This window comes from Thalia democratica, chromosome 6, assembly GCF_965202585.1.
Source record: "Thalia democratica chromosome 6, ktThaDemo2.hap1.1, whole genome shotgun sequence".
Lineage (NCBI taxonomy): Eukaryota > Metazoa > Chordata > Thaliacea > Salpida > Salpidae > Thalia > Thalia democratica.
In genome coordinates, this window is record NC_139170.1 from 34,266,366 (window position 1) to 34,287,695 (window position 21,330).

The following is a 21,330-nucleotide window of genomic DNA, read 5'->3' on the forward strand; positions in this document are numbered from 1 at the left end:
CTACGTTTTTTGAGATAACTACCTCAAATTTTCAGGAAATATTTCTTGCAATATTTAGAAAATTCTGTGGGAAAATTTTCTAAATATATCAAGGAACATTTCCTGAAAATTTGAGGAAGTTATCTCAAAAAATGTAGGAGAAGATAGATTTTTAGTGAAATAGTCTATTTTTGCCGTTTTAGTTTGCGCCTCCCATAAGGATCCTATTGTTGCCTCTGATTTTGACCGGCTATATCTCAAAAGTTGTTTTGAATTTTTTAAATCTGTAAAAAGCATTTTGTAGCTTAGTAAAAACTAAATAAAATAAGATCAAAAACCAAAAAAGGGTGTTTACCCCCCCCCCCCCCCCCCCCCCCTATGCCCTTAAGTTTGTTTTTTAAGTCATTTAGATTTCTATTTTTTGAAAAACCTGGTTTAATTTGAATTAATCAAGTAAAACTATTACATCAGATTCAAGTGCAAGAGTTTGTTATGTTTTGGAGGACAATACTGTTGTTTTCTTCAGGCATCAACAAAACAGTACTATAAATTTTATTAACTTTATAGATTAAAATATAAAAGGGTTTTAATCTTTACTTACTCATATCTTTTTAGTTATTCTTTAACAAATGTTTATAACCAAGTTTAGAATTATATATTTAATTAGAAATTTTTAATCTTTAAAACTTAAAAAATGTCAAGCACTTCAGTTTCATCAACTTCTTTTGTGAAAAAAGTGTTTGGACCAAACATAGCTGTGCTTTGCAGCCAAGATGCAGAACTTGTTAGCAAGCAGAACAACTTGAGTTTTGTTGAATTATTACAACCATTTTGTATAGTTAACAATGAACATTTGCAAGTCAGAGACCCAAATGGGCAACCTGTACATTTATCCGACCTGCATCTGTCCTTACAAGATCTCAAATGCACACCTCCTACTGAAAATCAAGCCATTGAAGATATAAACAAAGTAGTAGAGCACCACATATCAAACAAGGAGTCCCTTAAAAAGAACAGAATTTTCAATGACAATTACACCGTTGCCACCAATCTCAATTGTCCCTGGTTTGAAAGCTACAGGAACCATGTGATCAGCTCTGTTCCTCAAAGAGAAAAGGAGTACATAAACCACTTTGTGGCCTGCCTTCTTGTTGTGTCTTCATCTCACCCCAATCCGCTGGAAGAGTTCTCCAGACTGAGTGCTTACCAGAATCAAATCCAGCACAGCACACCGGACTCAAACTGGAAGTGGATGATCCCGAACACTCTTAAGTACTTTGTGCTTTTGCATGACAACTCCAAAGCTGATATTTCAAGAGCCAAATCAGTTTTCCAGGAACTGCAAACGATGTACAGCAGTTCTTGTCACCTGCTTCAGATCAATTCCACTGCATCAGATGGTGAGAACAAAAACATTTCTGACCATTGGAGTCAGCACATGTTGAGTAGCAGACTCAGTGTTCAGCAAGATGTTTTGGAAAACCAAAAAGCTTATGGCAGCTGTATGACTGATGCAGATTGTCAGAGTATCAGCAACTTTATGTTTGAGTGTTCCAGTAAGGCCCTTATTCCTCACATGGAAAAATACATTAAAAATTTCAATACCGACATTCAAAAGAGAAATGGTCTGGGCAGAACCTTTATCAAAGGCTTCATGAGGCTTGGAGGTAGTAGAGCTAGTTCAAGTCCCTCACCTGGCAGTAGGGGTGATCCGTTGGAACAGTTAAGAAAAGCAGCTGACCTTTGCTTCTTGTGTCAACTGTATGAAAATGCCTATCAATTCTACCACCAGCTGTACAAAAAAGAATTGCCAAGCGAAAAGTCTTGGATTTTGGAGGCAAGCGCAGGTGAAATGTCTGCATTAAGCAAGTTCATGATGTACCCAAATGTTTATAGAGGCTATCCCAGTCAGGACATTGACAAGTCCATTGACACTTACACAAGCAGAGGCTGTGACGCTATAGTTCCTCTCAGGTGTGTCCTGTTAAGTTTTGAGTGCCTGAGTCACCAGAAGTTGTACAATGACGCAGCTAACCAACTTTTGAAATTTACGTATGACAGCAATGAAATAAAGTGTGCTATGCTTTTGGAGCAGGTTGCCCTATGCAATTTAAAGTGCAACCCTCCAAGAGTGAGAAAATATGGCTTTTACATGGTGTTAGCAGGTCACAGATATCAGAAAGTGTCAAAAAAATGCTCCCAGCACTGCTATTCTAATGCATTAGAGGTTTACAATGAAAAGGGTTGGGACTTTGCTTTAGACCTGATGAATGTTACCAATGGTCGCTTGTGCCTGGCTTTAAACAACCAAAAAAAGGCCTTGGATTGTTTAGAACAACTAGTACTAAAATCTGTGCAAAACACTGTGCAGCAGACTATGTTCTTTAATGAATATCTAGATGTAGCTAGAATTTACAAGGACAAAACTGATAAAAAGGTGAATTTTAGAGTTCCAACTATTTTGTATAAAAATAACAAAGTACGGTTAGGATCTATCAAGAATTATAATGAAAAGGTTTTCCAGAGGCTTGAAGTTAATTCAGAGTACAAACTTTACCCCAATCACTTAATTGCACCAAAAAAAGAGGGCAATGAAGTCATAGAAAATGAAGAATTTGTTTTTGATGTTTGCTTTGAAAATGTGCTTAACTTTGATATATCAGTAACTGATGTTACTCTTTTATATGAATACACTAACAAAGACAAAAATGGTATAAGTTCAATGATAGTTGAAAAAATTGAATCTCAGCTGATTAAACAGCTTAGTGTTCAAAACATATCATTTAGTCTTAAGCCTGATGTATTAGGTTCCATCAAAATCACAGGAGTCAGCTACTCATTGAGCAGTGTTGGCACAACTCAAAAGTTTGTGTGCTTACCAGGACTACATATGTTTCCAAAAGAGTATCGAGTTCTCTTAAATGTAGTACCTTCTATGCCAAATGTTATGGTAAATTTAGATAAGGAACTTAAACCTTCACTTAAATTAAATGAGGTAGACTCTTCATTGGTTACTTTGAAAAATGTTGGACCTAAAACTGCTAACAATTTGAGTTTTGTCTCACTATCTGCTTCTTGCTGTTTGATAACCAACCCTGAAACTGAGTTGAGTGATGTTAACGAAAACTTTTTTAACTCCCATGTTTATGACAGAAATAGAAAAGAAAAATATACTTTGCAAAAGCACATTGTGCCTTCCTTGGACCCCGGATGTGAAGTCAGGTTGAAGTTGTGGTACCAAGCAAGAGAGACTGAAGTTCACAAAGTTGAAGCTGTGGTGTACTATGAGAACGACTGTAAAGAATCTGGCAACAATTACCCCACCACCAGATTCACCAGGTTTTCCCACCAAGCTTACGTTGAAAAAGGAGTGCAGTTTGACTGCAAAACTTCAGAAAAGCTCAGCAGCCTTCCGTCAGCAATGGTGGTTTGCTATCCTTCGTCTGATTCAGTGCAAGTTTCTAAAATATGCTCTTTTCAAGACAATGTCACCCTCAAGCTCCAACCAATGTCTACTTCAGTTAACTCAAAGTGCTTTGCTTTCACTTCTGAGAATATAGCTGGCTACACAGCTACTGACAAAAAGATTCAAACTGTAAGCTTGTCTGATGGAGTCAACAGCCAAAAACCCTTTTCAAGATTAAAAAATCTGAGCAGTTTCTTTGATAAAAACTATCCAATGCAGAATGAAGAAGAGGTAGTAATTGATAGTGTTTTGGTTGTAGCTGTACAATACACAGATGGGGAATGTGTTGGTCAGTCGTATGTAGAAGTGCCACAGTTTTCTTCCTTTTCTCAGAACTTCCAAAACGTCAATCTCAAGCTCACTGAAAACTCTGTTACAAGTCAAAATTTGGAAGCTCTGCAAAAAGTAGTAAAGTGGACAATAAATTGCGATTCTGAAATAACTAACAACTTTGCAACAAATGGAGCCTGTGTTGTTCCAGTTAACATAACCTTATACAATCAGTATGACTGTCAACTAAGAGTGAAACTTGATGCAACTTTAGATCTAAAATCACTTGAAGAGGGAGATAGAAGCAACACAAACAAGTTTGCATGGGCGGGCAAGACTCTACACAATGTCAGTATGGGGCCTTGCAGTCACACTTCGTTGAAAATGAACGCCTTCTTCACCAGGTGTGGAACTTACAACCTGAACTGTTTTGGTGTTTGGGCAACACCGCTGAGTTGTGCAGAAGAGTCAACTTTCATCCCACAAAACAGACAGCCTCCTGTCCTGTTGTCTGTTTGCAATGAAGCATAACTTTTAAAATAAAAAAAAAACTTGATAATACTGTTTATATCTTAGACAATTTGCAATCATTAAACTATGCTAGTTTCTATTTGAAAAATTTTGAGAGCTTAATTTTATTTATTAATGTTTGCTGACTTGAATTTGTTTTAATTTAGCATTTGTTTATATACAAACAACTAAAATCACACATGCATTTTTTTAGTATTTTAAAGTTATTCTTAAACACTGTAGTTATATCATGTGCATATTTTTAGCATTAAAAATTTAAATAAAGTTGAATATTTTTTTATATCTATTACACAACAATTTATGATACCAATTCAAATTTAAGTTTAATAAGTTTTTAGTTTACTTTAGATTATTTTTTCTTTTCTGAAAGTTTGAAGAAAAAACAATATTTGGATATATAAACTTTTTTTATGAAAATTTATTTACTTGAACATAAAGATTTAAATTGAAATAACTAAAAACATAAAAATAATTTATACTAGTTTTGATAGAAGTGGTTTAAAATTGGTTTATAATAGTTACTTATTATACTTTTAGTCTTTTAAAACTTGACTTGTTTTGTAGTTGTATAAATAATTAGTGTCTCAATGATTTTACAATAACAACTATCTTAAAGTTGTTTATGCAAAAAAGGCTAAAATTTTATTTCTATAATCTGTAAAATTGAAATTGTATAAAGTTTGTTTATACTTTTCCAAAATTTATCTTTAGAAAGTTTTAGTTAGTTTAAATATAAAAAAGTTGCGAACTAAAATTCAAATCTAAAATTCTTTTTCTTTCATAAAAGTAAATGTGCAAACTTATCTTATCCTTGTACTTACATAAATGTCATAGTTATTTTGTGTTTGTCTCACATATTTCCGTTATCAGTGTTTTGTACTCGAACCAGATGCAATATTCTTGTTATTTGTGATCTTAACATTTTACCAGGACAACTGTGACATGCTGCTAGTTAAATTTTTGTTGCTTGCTTCTCTTTGCTGCCTCCGTGTGTCAGCGGATCCGCGCGTGTTGTACGCCCTCAACGCTGGAGGAGTCAGCCACGTTGGATCGAATGGTATCAATTATCTGTAAGTTTTTTTAATGTTAAAAGTTGTAAATTTCTTAAATGAACCTATTTATCAAATGAACAAAGTTTATTAGAATATATTTACTTTTTATACCTTTAAATCTAGTTTCAGTCAAATTTGTTACAGTTTGGTTGACTTCTATTATAAAATAAAATTGAATATAAATACTATTTGTCATAGCAATAAAGTTTGTAAATTTAACTTCAATTAGCATTTATCTTAGTTCGAACTGTTACAGTATAAAAGCTAACATTGTGTACTGTGAGGGTTGCCGAAAAACCTGGAATTTGAGAAATTTAAAAAAAAAAACCAGAAAACCCTTAAATTTTAAACAATTTTTACATGTTAAGTAGTAAAATTTTGATTTGCACAAAAAGTTTATCATAAAGATAAAAATGTTTTGTCATCATCAATTTTTTTTATTGAAACTTATTTAAAGTAGGTTTACAGCATTTTTTTAAATTATACTTACTAACATAGTTTTTTACGTTTAACTTAATTTTAAACTATACATAGACCCAACAACGTGTACTTTTAAAAACCTGAAGAAAATTTGCAGCAAAATCTCGCAACCCTGGTACTGTGTACTTAAAATTTTTTATTAAAAAAACTTTTTTTTTATATTTTAGCTTTATATCTCTTTTGTTATAACATGTGTGATTTTTAAATGCCAGTTTTTTTTTGTTGTGATTTTAATCTATATCAAAATTACTTTAAGTTATTGTAATTACTAAACTGTTTTAAGGACTTAATTTTATCTATTTTTCACTAATTAGTTTTCTAACAATTACATTAAATTATAATAATTTAGCTTGCTCAGCTTATTAATTTATAATGTTAATTTGATAAATTTTGTTCTGAAACTTTTAGTAAGATGTTTGAAAAAAATTTAGAATAATCTGAATGAATAAAAACAAAAATTAAAACCAAAATACAAATTTATAGAGCATAATCAGTTACATACTATTAATAATTTGTTATACAAAGCTGATTCTGAGAACAGGTCAAAATTGCACGAGGGGACTAAATTGCACGAAGACAATTTTGCACCAGGAGTCAATTTTGAGCAAAAGTAAAAAAAAAAAACAAAAAATATAGGTAAAAAAACTAAAAGATAAATTAATAAAAAAACAAAATTAAAAAAAATTACTGAACGACGGTAAGAGTTAGAGGTAACAGTGATAGTAAAGCATTATAAACAAAATCAATAACTAAAATAATATTTAAAAAAAAATATTTAAAAAATTCAATCTGTGTAAAATTGTCTGCTTGTGCAAAAGTGTCCCCTTGTGCAAAAGTGTCTTTGTGCAATTTTGTCCGCTTGTGCAAATTTGATAGCTACCCGCTGATTTTATATCAGTAAAACTTACTAATAGTTGAATAGTATTTAATAATGCAATTTGTCTATACTATCTATTTGTAACTTTATGCATTGTGTTGATTAAACATCAAGTTCATGTCACGTAATGTACATACAAGAGCTGATGTGTCAGATTAATCTTGTAAATACTGCACACAGAGCTGACACATCATCGGTGGGAGTGTCAAGTGATTACGGTGCGAGGCAGCACGTGAGAAGGGCAAGTGATCAGGATCAGTTGTTGTACCAGACTGAGAGGTGGCACGATTCGACATTCCATTACACCATACCAGTGCATGAGGAAGGCAATTTCGTGCTCGTGCTCAAGTTCGCTGAAGTATACTTCCACGGTCCACAACAGAAAGTACTTTTTTTTTAATATTCTTTTAAATGATTGGTTAAATTTAATTTACCTTAAACTTGTTTACTTATATGTTTTAAAGATGTTTTTAAACCGTGTTAAGTTAAGATAAGTTATTTGATATGTAAAACACATAGTGCTTTATTATGTAGAGGAATACTTCATAAATCAACAAAAGAGATATAAAATTACTTTCTTTAAGCTACATTTAAATATAATCTTGTTTAAAATACTTAAGTTTGTTTGAAAGCAGTCCAGCACAATGTTTGTTTCCACACTTACTTGTGAAAAATTAATTACATGTATTGTTCTAAATGTGTTACCTTAATTATTTCTTTAATAAAATATTTGTTTTAAATGTTTTAACTTAGTTATTGGTTACAATGTGTATAATGGTGTATATAATCTTTATTTAATAAATTATTTTAATGTTTGAATAAAAAATATTTATAACTAAGTCAATGTATATAAGATTTTTTTTTCTGTGAACAAAACATCAAGTGGTGATCTATCTCTTCATACAAAACTTAAGACTATGTTAATGTGTGTAACTATAAAACACAATACACTTTTTTTCAGTTAAAAGTTTGAGAAAAATTATAATCTATAATATTTGAATTAAGTAAATACTTTCAAATTTTATTAGTTTATTTTTTTGATAATCCTTATGATCTGCTAGTGTAAATAAAATTTTTACACAATAACCTAATTGTTACTTGATTGCTAAAAATGGTATTCAAAGTTCAGCTCTACAAATTTAATAATCTTAGAAATAATAGTCTTAGAAATCTCATAATTTCTTTGAAATCGTGAAAGTTAACAGTAATTTTCGTCACACACACTTTAACTTACTTTTAGAATTTGTTTTTCTCAATAATTGTTTTGTTTGCTCTGAGTTAGCTTTCAAATCAAGCAAGTTGTTTGTCAATATAAAAAAAAAGAACAGTTTTTGTTGTGCAAAACTATTTAACATTTTGTTTGTACAAAATAGTTACTTCTAGTTTAGTTTTAAAAATGCTATAAAGAAAAGCATTCAAATTTAAAGTAATTTTATCTTAAAGTATCCTTTAACTTTTTTTCTAGCCCAAGTTAAGATTAAAAAGCACTATAGGTTGCACTTTATTTAGTTCTTAAAAAAAAAATATTTTTTGTTTCTGCAAGTCAATTTGATTTAATATGCTTTAGTCTACGCTTTCAAAATTTTATATATAACACTGTACAAAAATAATCTTCAAAAGTTTATGCATTTTATTTCCTTAAAGTAAATGAATTACTCGTAGTTCTTATCTGTTTTTATTGATTTCAACCAACAAAACAGCAGGCTTTTATTTTTAACGTATGCTGTAAAAACTTTATTTTCCGAATGTTTATTTAATGATGTCTTTTTTTTTACGTCAGCAGTTTGTTTTTTAGAAGTAAATTGGTTTTAAGAACTTCTTTTAATCTTTACTTTTTTCTGAAATTGAATTTATTTTTGTGTAAATTTTAATTGTACTTACAATAATACGTAAGTAATGTAGTTTGTAAATATCATTAGTTTTTTAATTATATATATATATATCAACCACTTTTGCACATATGTTTAAACTTTTAATATATTAGCTGGCTTCTTTGCAGTTTTAAATGGTTTTAAGGACTTATATTTTTCCTAAGTAATTATATAGTCGTACTAGAATTTATAAAAACTATTTTTGTAAAATAAATAAAGTTTTTTTAGGCGTTTGTTTTTTTGGAATGATAACTTTGCTAAGTATCTTATAGTTTTATAACAAGCTTAAAAATTCAAAGGTTTATCACATTTATTTCAATACTGTATATTATACTATAGTCTTATAGTTAAAAAAAAAACTAGCTTCATACAAAAAACACCATTTTAAACTTAGTCCTTAAATATTGTTGGTTTTTAAATTTATTCAAAATACGAAAAAAAGTTAATTTCTTTAAGTATAATTTTAATTATTGTAAATAAAAATTATCAGTTTTTTTGTTAACAAAGCAGCAGTGTACAAAGTTCTTAAAAGAGAAAATGTAAACTATATTTTTTTAAAAACTTTAGTAAGTTTATAAATATGCAACAAAGTCTGTAGTAGTTTTATAAGCTAAATTTATATACGTCATTTATTTAATGTTATATATTCATGTTTATTAACATACTTGATCATTAAGTGTTATACAATAAATGTAATTGTTTCTCACATTGAGTATTGTTGCTAAATTAGAAACCTAAAATCATTATGTCAATCATACAATATAATTATACTAATATATGTAAACTCAATTATAAAATTTTAAATAGAAGTGTTCATTAAGTTTGTGAAAATTTTATTTCAATTGAAACAAAGTTATTAAAATTGTGTTCAATAAATAAGTAGGCAAATTGCTAAATTTCATAATTATTTAATTAAGCAACTTTTTATTCTAGAATATTATGTAATCAAACAAGTCCTTAGTACTAGTAAAATGTGTAAAATATGGATATAGTCAAATTTTATAGTCATTTACATGCTTTGTATAATAATCATTGTCAAAAATAAATACTTTGTTTATAAATCATTATTTTATAGTTTATCTACCTAAATATTCTTACAAGACTCACTTTTAGTTGACAACTTGAACTGATTTACTATTAGTGTCACCTTAAATCTTTACAAGTTTCGAGTTTTGCAACAAAAACTATTATTTGTTAATATATTAACAAAAAACATCTTTCATAAACGTACCTTTGAAAACTTTTAAGATCCATCTGACTTCGTTTTTACTGATTTATACAAGCAACCAATCTTTACTAAAAGAAAGAAGCTGCTTAATATAAACAACAGTAGTGTTAGATACAAAAACATAACTTCTTTTCACCTTTTTAGGTATTCGACGTTCGAATCAACGATCAGCACGTGGTGGCGAGCGACTTGGACATATTCAGCGAGGTGGGGTATTCGGTGGCTCACGACTTGTTGGTGCCGTTCAAGATTGAGCAGGGCAAGCTGAACGTTGAAGGCGAGATGTCCACCATCGGCAACCAACTCAAGCTGGAACTTGTAAAGGTTTTAATAACGTTTTGCTTTGTATTGTTAGTTTCATACTAATTTTATCATTGATTCGCCAGATTTATTAATTAATTTTTTTTTTGGTTTAAACTAACTAAAACTAAAACTTCTCAAGGTTTTAAATTTTTATATTTTACTTTGTTAACAACGAACTTATTACTAAAAATTTATTTGTTACTACTCTTATTTGTAAAGTATTAATTGTTAGAAGTAGAATCAAAAAGTTGTTTTATTTATTTAAAATTTTTGTTTTTAATATGAACTCACTGAAAAAACTAGAAAAATTTCAAACAGCTTAAAAAATCTAAAATCAACCAAAAGTACTTAAAGTATTATTTTAGTTTCATAAAATTTAACCGAACTAAAGTTGCTTTTTTAGTTTTTTAAATAGTTTACGGTATTAGTTTATATAAAAAACCACAATAGAGCATACTGTCTTTGAATTGAAATATTTTTTTGGGATTATAAGTTATATCGCACATAAAATCTACCTTTAACTTCTGAAATACTTTTTTTTTTGATATAGTATATAATATGATTGAAATACAAAAAAGATAAACAAATGATCTCGGGAATATTATAAAAGTATGAAAATTTTTTCCAAGTTTGACAAGCTTTAATGTGTTAAAAAAAAAATTTTAATGGTCAGATTACTAAGTTTTCATAGCTAAAAATAAAGTTCATTTATTAAAAAAAAAAACATCTCATAAAAAAGTACAATTAAGCAAAAGTTGTTTCTATAAAAAAAAATATTAATAGTTTCGATAAATTACTGTAAAAGAAAAATTTTAATGTAAATTTCCAGTGAAGTCTAACTTAATCGTGTGTATATCAATTAAATTTTGAAAAAAATCTAATACAAATATTATGGTAAGGTGAAAATAAGTTCAGAATACAAAACAAAATAGGGTAATTAACAAGCTATATATTTTTTGCCTTTTATAGATTGTAAAAAAGTCATCATTAATGAACAGTTTATTAACTTTTTTAAACTTTATGTTTTACAACCCATTAACATTCAATGTTTTTAACCCATTTAGAAAATGCAATAATTAAGATTAAAAAACAAGAAATTAGATTTATATTTTTCACAATGTTTATATAACAGGGTTCTCAGGACAACCCGAAAATTTGCGCTTTCTATTTGCTCAAAGGAACTGTTGATGGTGAGTTTGCTTTTTGAATTAATATTTATTAGTATTAACAATATTTATTATTTAAAAAAAACCATTGGCTCTTGTTTTTAAGTTTACAGTAAAAACTATAACATACTTTTAATTTAACAAAAAAAAAATTACTTTTGAGATATGACAAGTTTTGTAAAAAAATCCGATACAACCGTATGGGGTCAAAAATTTTCTATGCCGATTTTCTCTGAATTTTTGAAAATTTACTAAAAAACTATCTCCTCCTTAATTTTTAAAGCTATTTAATTCAAATTTTCAGGAAATGTACTTTTCAATATTACAAACAACTTGTAGAAAACGGAATTTTTTTAAACGCCATATAAGAATTTACAACCAAAATAAATAATAATAATTTGTTTATTTTTTATAAAACATTCTTTTTACAAAAAATAATGAATCTTTTTCCTAAAAGTTGTTTAAAATTTATTTTATATTTTTCTGAAAAAGTTTCAAAACAATTGCTCAAAAACTTGAGGAGGAGAAAGATTTTTAGTAAAATAGTCTATTTTTGTCCTTTTAGTTTGCGCCTCCCACAAAGAACTTATTGAACGCTCTAGCTTTGATCGGTTATTTCTCAAAAGGTACTTTGAATTTAACAAGCGGTAAAAAGTATCTTGTTATGTAAAAAATAAAATTAATTTTGAAAAAAAGTGTTATACCTCCTTTGCCCTTAATCAAGTTTTTAAATGAACCAAATGAAAATGTATTGTATTTGAGTAATAAATATACAAATACTTTGAATGTTTTGTATTGAAAATTGTAACTTTATAATTTTTTTTTATTCAGCCTACACTATTGTGCAATATCACAATAGTTTTTACAATTTGTCATATAGCTTTTTATTCGAGTTTCATGTACGACTATAAATAAAAGTTTAAGCTTGCTTTTACAGCAAAAGAGTATATTTCTTTAATTTTTTTTCGGAAAGTTTTAAGATGTGATACTGTATTTTACTAAAGCAGGGTTTCCCAAAGTGGGCGATATCGCCCCCCTGGGGGCGATTTTAGTATTTTGGGGGGCGATAATTAGTAAGGGGGCGAAAGGGTGGGCGATAACTAGTAAGGGGGCGAAAAGGGGGCGATTTTAAAATTTTGGGTTGTCATAAATTTTTACTTTTTTTCTTGCTATTTTACTATTTTTAGCCTTCTATTAATTATTTGATCCTGAGGTAAAACTTAAACAAAAAGTTTATTTTATTTATGAAAAAAAAAGAAAAATAATCTAGTGCTTATGACTCCTACTTTCAAGTAAATACTATATTTTCATTTATATATTTCCATATTTAACAATTAAATATATCATAGACGATTGGAATCCCTCTCACTACTTTATAACCTGACATATATGTTATTTGGGGTTATAAATGGTTTGTAAAAATCTATGTTATTTATTACTATCTATCACCTCATGATATTTCCAGTTGCTTTTTGAAAAGTCACTAAGTTAGACTAAGAAATAAACCTATACAGGGTTGCCAATTTACCTAGAAATCTAAAAAAACCTAGAATTTGACAATTTAAGCAAAAAAAACTTGGAAAAAATCTGGAATTTTTAACAATTTTAACATAATAAGTAGTAAAATTTAGATTTGACACAAAAAAGCTATCATATAGATAAAAGTATGGATCTCTTCGAGGCAAATACTTTTGAAGTAAACGACTTACAGGAAACCTTCTCAGACTTACAAACTGACCTTGAACTTAAAGTAAATTCTTCCAAAGAACGATATGAAAGCTATTGGACTCAACAAAAACTAAGGAAAAAGTATCCAATCATTTTAGAGAATTTAGATTGTTGTTTATACCTTTTCCTTCTAACTATGTTGTTGAGAAAGCTTTCAACATCTTGAGCAAAAGGTCTAATCTAGATATTTATAAAGGAGGTGACTTAAGGCTCTATTTTACTAATTAAGAATCAGATTAGAAAAACTTGCAAGCAGTCATATTCCTCATCCTCCACATTATATTAGACTTCAGTAGCAGACATTATTTTATGAAAGTTTTTTAATTTTATTTGATCTTTTGAAGTATTTCTTATTTCACCTGGTTTGTATTGTATTTAAGTAGTCTTTTTATAATAACAACTTTATTAAGCTATTAATTCTACAACATGTTTGCATAATGCCTAATAAATATTATTTACGGTAGACTTCCTCTTGAGTTAACACTTTTTACCAAAAAAAAGTGCAAATTTATATTTTATTAAATTTAACTAAAGTAAAGTCTATTACTAACTAAATATTAATAAAACAAAATATATATATAATATTTTATAGCTTATATAGATCTTTTTTTTTTATGAAAGTTTGTTTTATGTTTTAGTGGATTTTATATTTATTCATAACATCATTGCATATAACATATTGAAATTTGTCATTTTGTAAAAAATAATATGGTAATAATATTTTGAGTTTGCACTTTTTGATTTTTTTCAAAGTGCGTACTCAAGCGGAAGTCTACTATATTTATTAAATGGTTTATGTTTTAAAGATTTTAATATTTTTATTTTGACCTGGTTAATTTTTTAGTTGATATTCGTTGTTTTACATTACACTAAAAGTTTTTATAGCATAGTGATTAATTTATTTGTTTGAAAGACCTTTATTTGACAGGTTTTTGTTATTACTAGTTTAATATGTATACAACTTATATCACTATAAAACTATTATCTGATTGTAATATTTTGACAACCATTAAAGTTTTTATTTCTACTACGAAACATGCTATTTCTATGCTATTTCATGGTATTCTACTACGAAACAAATAGTTTAAAAAGTTAAAAATTATCTTTTTAACTTTACAACTAATTGCTTACAATATATCTTAGCATTGAAATTAGTAAACTTACTGCATTAACTGAAGCTGTTGATGAAACCACTTTTCATGTGAGATAATCAACCAGTCGGTCAAACTTCCTTTAACCAGATCAGAAATAATGTTTTAATATTTATTTCATTTAGTGTAATATAAACTGTTAATTCTTTTATAGTTTTTTAATCTCTGGTATAGATATTTAAAAAAAAGCCTATTTATAAAGTAATTTAAGTATTTTGTGCGGCTTAAATGAGTTACTTAGTATTAACTTCTAAATGTCAGAAATTTGTTATATGAGATATTATTAAAATGTCAGGTTTAAGTTAAAATTTCAGGTGGGTAACGTACGGCTCAGATCCAGTCGCAGATCCAGTCGAATTTCGACCCGCTAAGTAAATTGAAAACTACTTGTGAAAATTAATTAAAATTTAGTTTTTTGATATTTAATATTTTGATATACGCTTTCATTTCGTTTTCAGTTCACAAAAGTACTTCCTAGATTACAATAATACTAAATCATTTTATTACAATTTTGCTCGAGTTTTTCAATTTTCTTATTTGTAATTTTTCTAAATCATGCAGCCCGCAATTACATTTTCTAACGAGTTGAAAATAGAAAATATTTTTTAGTAAATATGAATTGCTGACTACAAAAGTTGTCCACCACTGACCTAAAAGTTTCTATAGTTTCAAAACAGTTCATATTTAAACAGGATTGATTACAGATTACTCAAGGCTTTTTAGTAATCAAGTATTTTAATACACTTTACTGGGCTTCTAAGAAAATAACTGTAAATTATTTTCTCAAGCCCTGTAAACTACTTTGAACACAAAAGTGCGTGCATAAGAAGTACAAGACTAAATTACATTTCGAACACAACTTTTTTTAGCTCAAAAGTTTGTACTCAAAAGAAAAACTACTTTGTAAAATCGTGGGGGGCGATTTTTTTTCAAGTTACTGAAAAGGGGGCGATTTAGTAAATGAGTTTGGGAAACCCTGTACTAAAGCTTCCAATGCAACATATGTCGTTGCAAATGTATGCTAATAAGTTTAAGCTTTATGCAACGTTGGAAAGTTTCAAAACTTATGACTAATCTTTCAATTTCCGACTTTTGCATAAGCAAAAAAACTATTAATCATTGTGAAACAATAAAATTCTCTTTTTATACTAAATTGTAACATTAAAAAGTTTTAAACTGAACTACCAGTGTTAAAATTTATATCAAGCTTTGGTTTAATTCTAATTAGTTATACATACTTTATGCTAAAATTTATATTAAAAAAGTTCTTCAAATGCTTAAAATCAGTATGAAATAGCTGTTGATTTTGTTCGCCTTTTTTGTATTAAGAGTGTAGTTAGTATGTTATGAATATTTTGAAAATATACAAAAAATTAGGTTTTTGAAAAAGGTTTGTTTATTATACTTTTAATCTATACACAAAATGATAATGTTTAAGAAATATAAATTATTGCAAGTAGATTTTTCTTAACAGATGTAGACAAGCTACCACCACTTGAGAGAGAAGATGCTCAAAAGAAACCGACCAATCAAAACGAAGAGGAAAACAATCAGATGAAAAACTTCGATATTGAGAGTGACGAAGAAGGTGCTTGAATAAACTAAGTATTGATATTAAATTTCATCTATAATATTCTTTTTACATTTTTTTGTTGATTTTACATTAATGTGCTTTTGTACTGACTTAACTGTATAAACGTAAACAATGAAAAGTTAAAACACTTTGATATTCAAAACGTACTAATCATATGAGGTTATAGGTACGCTATATAAGTTTATAATCGCAGGATGTAGTTATTACTGTTATTTTTTTAGTTATTATTAGTTATTTTTGCAGAAAGACATAAATTACTGTGGTTATGTAAAGTATAATAAGATAAGTTAGTGTTGTCTAACGCTGGGGTTGGCAAAAATGAACAATTTTAATAATTTTTTTGAACCACAAAGTAGGCAATATTATCTTTTATAGATAGCACATAAATTTTAAGTTGAAATAAAATGTTGAATAAGGCCTGCGGGCCGCAGTTTGCTTGCCCCTGGTCTAACATTACGTGCTACAATCATGCCATGCAATAAAACATAAAATGCCATGCTTATTTAAAACTCATTACTTTTTTGACATAACTAATGACGAGCGTTAACTTAGCATTTATAGCAATTTTTTAAAAATGTCCTAAATTTCGTTCCTATTTTTTTCCTTATGTTTAAAGTAAACTAAGATTTTTTTTTATTCTATAGAACGCTCATTTGCCTTTAATTAGAAAAAACTCATTGGATCTAGATTTGAATTTTTGAGTGGGTCCCCTTAGAAAAAAAATGTTTTTTTTAGAATTTCAATCTAACGGATGTTTTAGCCAAAATATATACTTTTTTTTTAATATTTTTATTTTGCTGTGTTCTCAAGGGTTGTTGTTTTTTTTTTTTCAAATATCTAATATTTTAATAATTTATACAAATGTTCCCAATTGTAAATTTCCAAAACCTTCAATTTTCTAACGGTGACTGTAGCAAAAAAAGTTTTAAACTTATTTAAATGCACTTAGTTATGACTTTTTTAAATGGTTATCGTTTTTTATTTATCTAAACTGTTATTATGTAAGACATGACCCATAAACGTTTTACTAAAATTGTCATTATTTGAACATGAAATCCCTCATAAATAAAATATGGAAAAATGTTATAAGTTGTGCGACACTCAAAAATATAAACCCCAATCCAATTGATTCTTTTTTAAATTAAAGGCAAAGGAGCGTTCTCTAGAATTAAAAAAAATCTTACTTAGCTTTAAACATAAGGAAAATAATTAGATCTAAAGTTTGGTCATTTAAAAAAAAATGCTAATCGAGTTAAGTTAATGCTCGTTAACTAATGTAAGAAAATATTGTAACAACAAATCATATCCATGCAGAATACGATCCGGAAGAGGAGGATTTGCACAAGCAGACGCAGGGATACAAGAAGCAGGAGGAGAAGCCGGTGAAGAGGAAGACGAAGGGATCGAAGAAGGTGGAGGACCCGTACAAGGACGATCACACTTCGCTCTTCCTACCCATCATCATCAGCTTGTCCGTGTTCATTCCAACATTGTTGCTACTTTGCAGGGTTTAATTATATTCAGGACAAGCTTCCACGTATTTTGTGCTTTGTTGGCTCAAGTATTATTTATCACAGGGTTTGTATTTGTACTCACCTAACTATTTACAGTGGTGTAAAGTATTATAATATATATATAAAAACAGTATTTTTTCTATAAAGTTATCATTAATTTGCTATGTTGGGAAGAGATAAAGTAATCAGTTTATTACAATTTAGATGGTTTTTGAGTTAAAAGCATAATATTATTTTATAATAATATTTTAATACTGTAGAACTTTTATTCATAGTATAAAGTTTTTGTCGATTTTTGGAGTAAAAATGATTGGTGACTGGCCTTTCTCTAAGACTGGTATTTAAAAAAAAAAATAATATAGTTTACTATATTGTATTGCGCAACTGTATAAGCAATTAATTAGCTTTTTAGTTTAGACTAAATTGAGTTGTTAACTTGATACACACTGTATAATTTATTTTAACACGATTTTATACATAAACCTCTAGCTTACCAACTTACCTTCTGTTGGAAAAACTTAAAAATATTAAATTTTATAAATTATAGTTTATTGCTATTCAAAGTAAATGATTAAGTTTATTATTGTAAGCTGTATTTTAATATTTTTAATTAAAGTTTGCTGTTTTTTATTTTCGGTTAAACTAATTTGAAAAATTAAAATATCATCAAATAACAGATCTTTGTAAATACTATTTTCATTATAAACTTTGTACTTTCAGTTTTTATTGATTTAAAAGGTAATTCAAGTTTTACTTGGATAAATAGGAAAAAATGATATTTTAGAAGTAAAATCTTTACTACACAGTTTAAAAAAAATTAAATTATGGTTTATAAAGATAAATGAGCCTCTACGTTCAGATGGTTTCCGTGCAATTTTATAAGCTTTTTTTTTGCATGTGAATAGTAGGAATAAAGTATGATATAAATTGAGATTATTTATGCACAGATTTAATGCCTTCAACTTATTGATGATTTTTGTTGTTTTTGTTAAATATTTCTTCAACATTAACATAATTAGTTCGTTTTTTCGTGATTAGAGTTCTATTTTATTTTTAGTTTCATCGCTTTTAGCACAATTTAATTAATGTTTTATCACTTTCAAATTTATATATTTTATAAATAGATGTACTATGCGTTATTTTTTATATTGTTAGTTGTTGCATTCCTTATTATTAATAAAAAATATTTTAATTAGGGTAACATCAGTGTTTAAAGTTGTAAATTTTGAACAAATTATATTTCCTAAGCATAATACTAGCTTTACAATTATACCACAACAAGTAAATGTTAATATTATTCCTACAATAAAAATACTATTCATAGTTATTTTATATTGAAAATATTCACATTAAATTTAAAATTAAAACCGGGATCGGTAGCCTTTTAAAAGTCGTGGGCCAATTTCCCTACGAAAGGCTGCTCGCGGGCCGCATTTGTTATCAACATAAAAGTAGCATTTCAAATCAAAAATGTGATAGAATAAGCATTAGTAAAGCAATAATAACCAGTTTAAATAGTTTATTGATGTTATAATTCAACATTGAAAAAATTAATTTAAACTAAGCAATTTGATATGAATTAATTCCACAAAATATTGTCTTTAATTTTATGCCTACCATTTTTGATTATTTAATATTTTTTAACTGTCAAAAGTGCGATACCAATTTTAGTTATTTCTAGTACATTACATAACCGATTTCAGATGCAAAAATATTATTAGATTAATTACTTAATATTTAGCATCATCATTTTGTTCCAGTTAACAATGATGTTTGTGTAGTATTTTAAATAACAAAAGTTTTTATGGTTATAATTTAAATTATTAAAAAATTAGAATCAAAGTTGTTATTAACTTATATAAAACTAGAACTGCTTCAAAACTTTATAGTTTTGAAGAAAATGTTTGTTGATTAAATGTAAGAGCTAATCTTAAAAGATTTATTAGTTATTGATTCATACCATAGAAACTTGTTATTAATAATATATCACCTTTAATGTGATATCTTAATATTTCTATTCAAAACCACTATATCTATTACTAGTATTAAGAAGAAAAAACTGAGTGTGATATTCAAATCGGTAAAAAAGTTATGATTTTAAAAATTATGAAACATGATAAATAATATTATTAAGTTACTAAGTCTTACAATAAGGTTTTGATTAACTCAAACAAACTAAAATCTTTAGTTATAAAGTTTATAGAAATAAAACTTTACTGTAGCAAAATGCATTTTAATAAATCAGTTGAAGCTAAGAGTTACAGTTTAGAATTTAAAACCAAAAGAAGTTTTACACAAACTAAGTATAGTTATAGTTTTTAAATATTGTTAGGGTGTTATTATATTAAGATAAATTTATTGAACATTAGTTCTATCTTAAATTAGTTTTTTATTAATATATTAAGTATTACAATACTTAAAGGCTGTTTTAGTATTTTTTACACCTTTCTCCAACTTTGGAAGCAAAAGAAATAGAGTTAAAGGTTCAAATAGATTTATATAATATAAAAATAAGTAAAGCGACTACTTCAAGACCAACTAAAAAAGCTCTTTGAAGAAAATCTTCGCCTTAGCTACCTGGGCATAAGACACCAAGATTGAAAAATGTTCTATCTGCATCATGAACAAAAGCGTCGAAAGTATTTCAGCAAACAAGACTGGAGAATGTATAGCAAAGTTTGAAAGTTTCGACCATGTTTTTCACGGTTGATGTAATACCAAATTGATTTAAAAAAAAAGAAAGCTGTCCGTGTCATTGTTGGAAAAAGAGATGAGAATTGCAGCAATAAAAAAATGATGAATTTAATATTTTTCTCTATACATTTACGCCACCGATTAATCTTTTATTTTTATTCTACAATTTACATTATTAATTAATTGTACAACTATTATCTTTGTAAAAAACAATGGTGATTCGTTTATTTTAGTTCAACTCAGACTGAATCCAGAGTTTCTCGTAACTTTGCTAGATGACTAGAAGCCGGGATAATACGGAAAATTATAAACTGAAAAGCAGCAAACTATTTTTTCACTAGGGAAAAAAACATTTGTCTATAAACTCATGATAATTAACGTAAATATCACTCGATTGAAGTAACAGTTTGATTATAACATGAAGCTTTTCAGAAACAAAAAAAGTTGAGATTTCTACAGCATTTTATTAATACGACGTTATTAGAGAAAATTTTAAACAAAATAGAAACACAATTTAAACATTTAGCTATGTTGAAGTAGAAAATAATAATTATTTGCTTCCTATAGGGTTTAGCACTAAAAATAATAACTAGTTTTCTCGTTACGTTATTCATATTAATGTATTTAAAAAACCTAGATCTAAAATAGAACAGTGTAGCATAAATTATCGAAAACAACAATATTTTTTTGTTTAGTACAGGTATATAATTTTAGTCTCTCCTTTAGTGTACACATTCGAAAAAGTTTGTTACATTTACAATATTTTAGTTGTTATAACCTTGCGCCTCTGATAAATAATAAATTTTATGAGAATTTTTTTTAAGAATTTTGGTAACATTTAAGGTGAGCTTCTAACTTAACTATCTGGAGTTAGTAATTATAACGGCTATTTTCTGTTGTATGTTATTTTATTTCTATACTATATTAAAAATAAAAAAGGTTACTTCCATCTCCTTGCTTTTAGTCGACTTCAATTCTACAACCTAAAGTTACTCTTAAAGCAAATGTTTTAAACATTTTTTATATTTTGGTAATTTTCCTTTTGATTGTAAGATTCTTAAAAATACTTATAAAACTTTATCATAGTTTCTATTGGTTGAGCTAACTGTTTAAAATATCAAACTTGGCTTCTCACATAAACAACTTACAAGCCTATTAATATTACAATCTACAGTTTTTTACTTCAAATTACAATGTTCAAACAACTTGACATTGACCAAAAATCTAATATAATCTAATATATATTGATGCATATTTGTATAGTTTATTGAAAGACCAAAAAAGCGCTCAAAATATTTGATCCTAGGACCTGGTGCACAAAAAAACCCTTTCGGTTATAGAGTCGCACACCACGGATACCTTTTAAAGTTTTGTCCAGGACTATAGCCCTATAAATAACCTAAATTGTTAAACAATCGAATCTTTT

At 27.7% G+C, this 21,330-nt stretch overlaps 2 protein-coding genes across 2 annotated transcripts; both read left to right on the forward strand.

Moving 5' to 3' along the window:
- The first annotated feature begins 669 nt into the window (after positions 1 to 669).
- LOC145837878 (trafficking protein particle complex subunit 8-like) lies at positions 670 to 4,528 on the forward strand. Its single transcript, XM_082945360.1, has one exon. The coding sequence runs from the start codon at positions 674 to 676 to the stop codon at positions 4,244 to 4,246; it is 3,573 nt and encodes a 1,190-aa protein (XP_082801486.1). The 5' UTR covers positions 670 to 673; the 3' UTR covers positions 4,247 to 4,528.
- Positions 4,529 to 5,181: 653 nt separating this feature from the next.
- Positions 5,182 to 18,345, forward strand: LOC145838075 (malectin-like). Its single transcript, XM_082945611.1, has 6 exons — positions 5,182 to 5,316; positions 6,836 to 7,040; positions 9,899 to 10,078; positions 11,190 to 11,247; positions 15,577 to 15,690; positions 17,011 to 18,345. The coding sequence occupies exons 1-6, from the start codon at positions 5,189 to 5,191 to the stop codon at positions 17,208 to 17,210; spliced, it is 885 nt and encodes a 294-aa protein (XP_082801737.1). The 5' UTR covers positions 5,182 to 5,188; the 3' UTR covers positions 17,211 to 18,345.
- The last annotated feature ends 2,985 nt before the right edge of the window (positions 18,346 to 21,330 follow it).

Excerpts from the sequence above, each read along its gene's own strand:
- LOC145837878 (XM_082945360.1), top strand. The coding sequence starts at position 674 with ATGTCAAGCACTTCAGTTTCATCAACTTCTTTTGTGAAAAAAGTGTTT.
- LOC145838075 (XM_082945611.1), top strand. The coding sequence starts at position 5,189 with ATGCTGCTAGTTAAATTTTTGTTGCTTGCTTCTCTTTGCTGCCTCCGT. Across the intron at positions 5,317-6,835 it reads TCGAATGGTATCAATTATCT|AGCTGACACATCATCGGTGG; the intron begins GTAAGTTTTTTT and ends TACTGCACACAG. Across the intron at positions 11,248-15,576 it reads GCTCAAAGGAACTGTTGATG|ATGTAGACAAGCTACCACCA; the intron begins GTGAGTTTGCTT and ends TTTTCTTAACAG.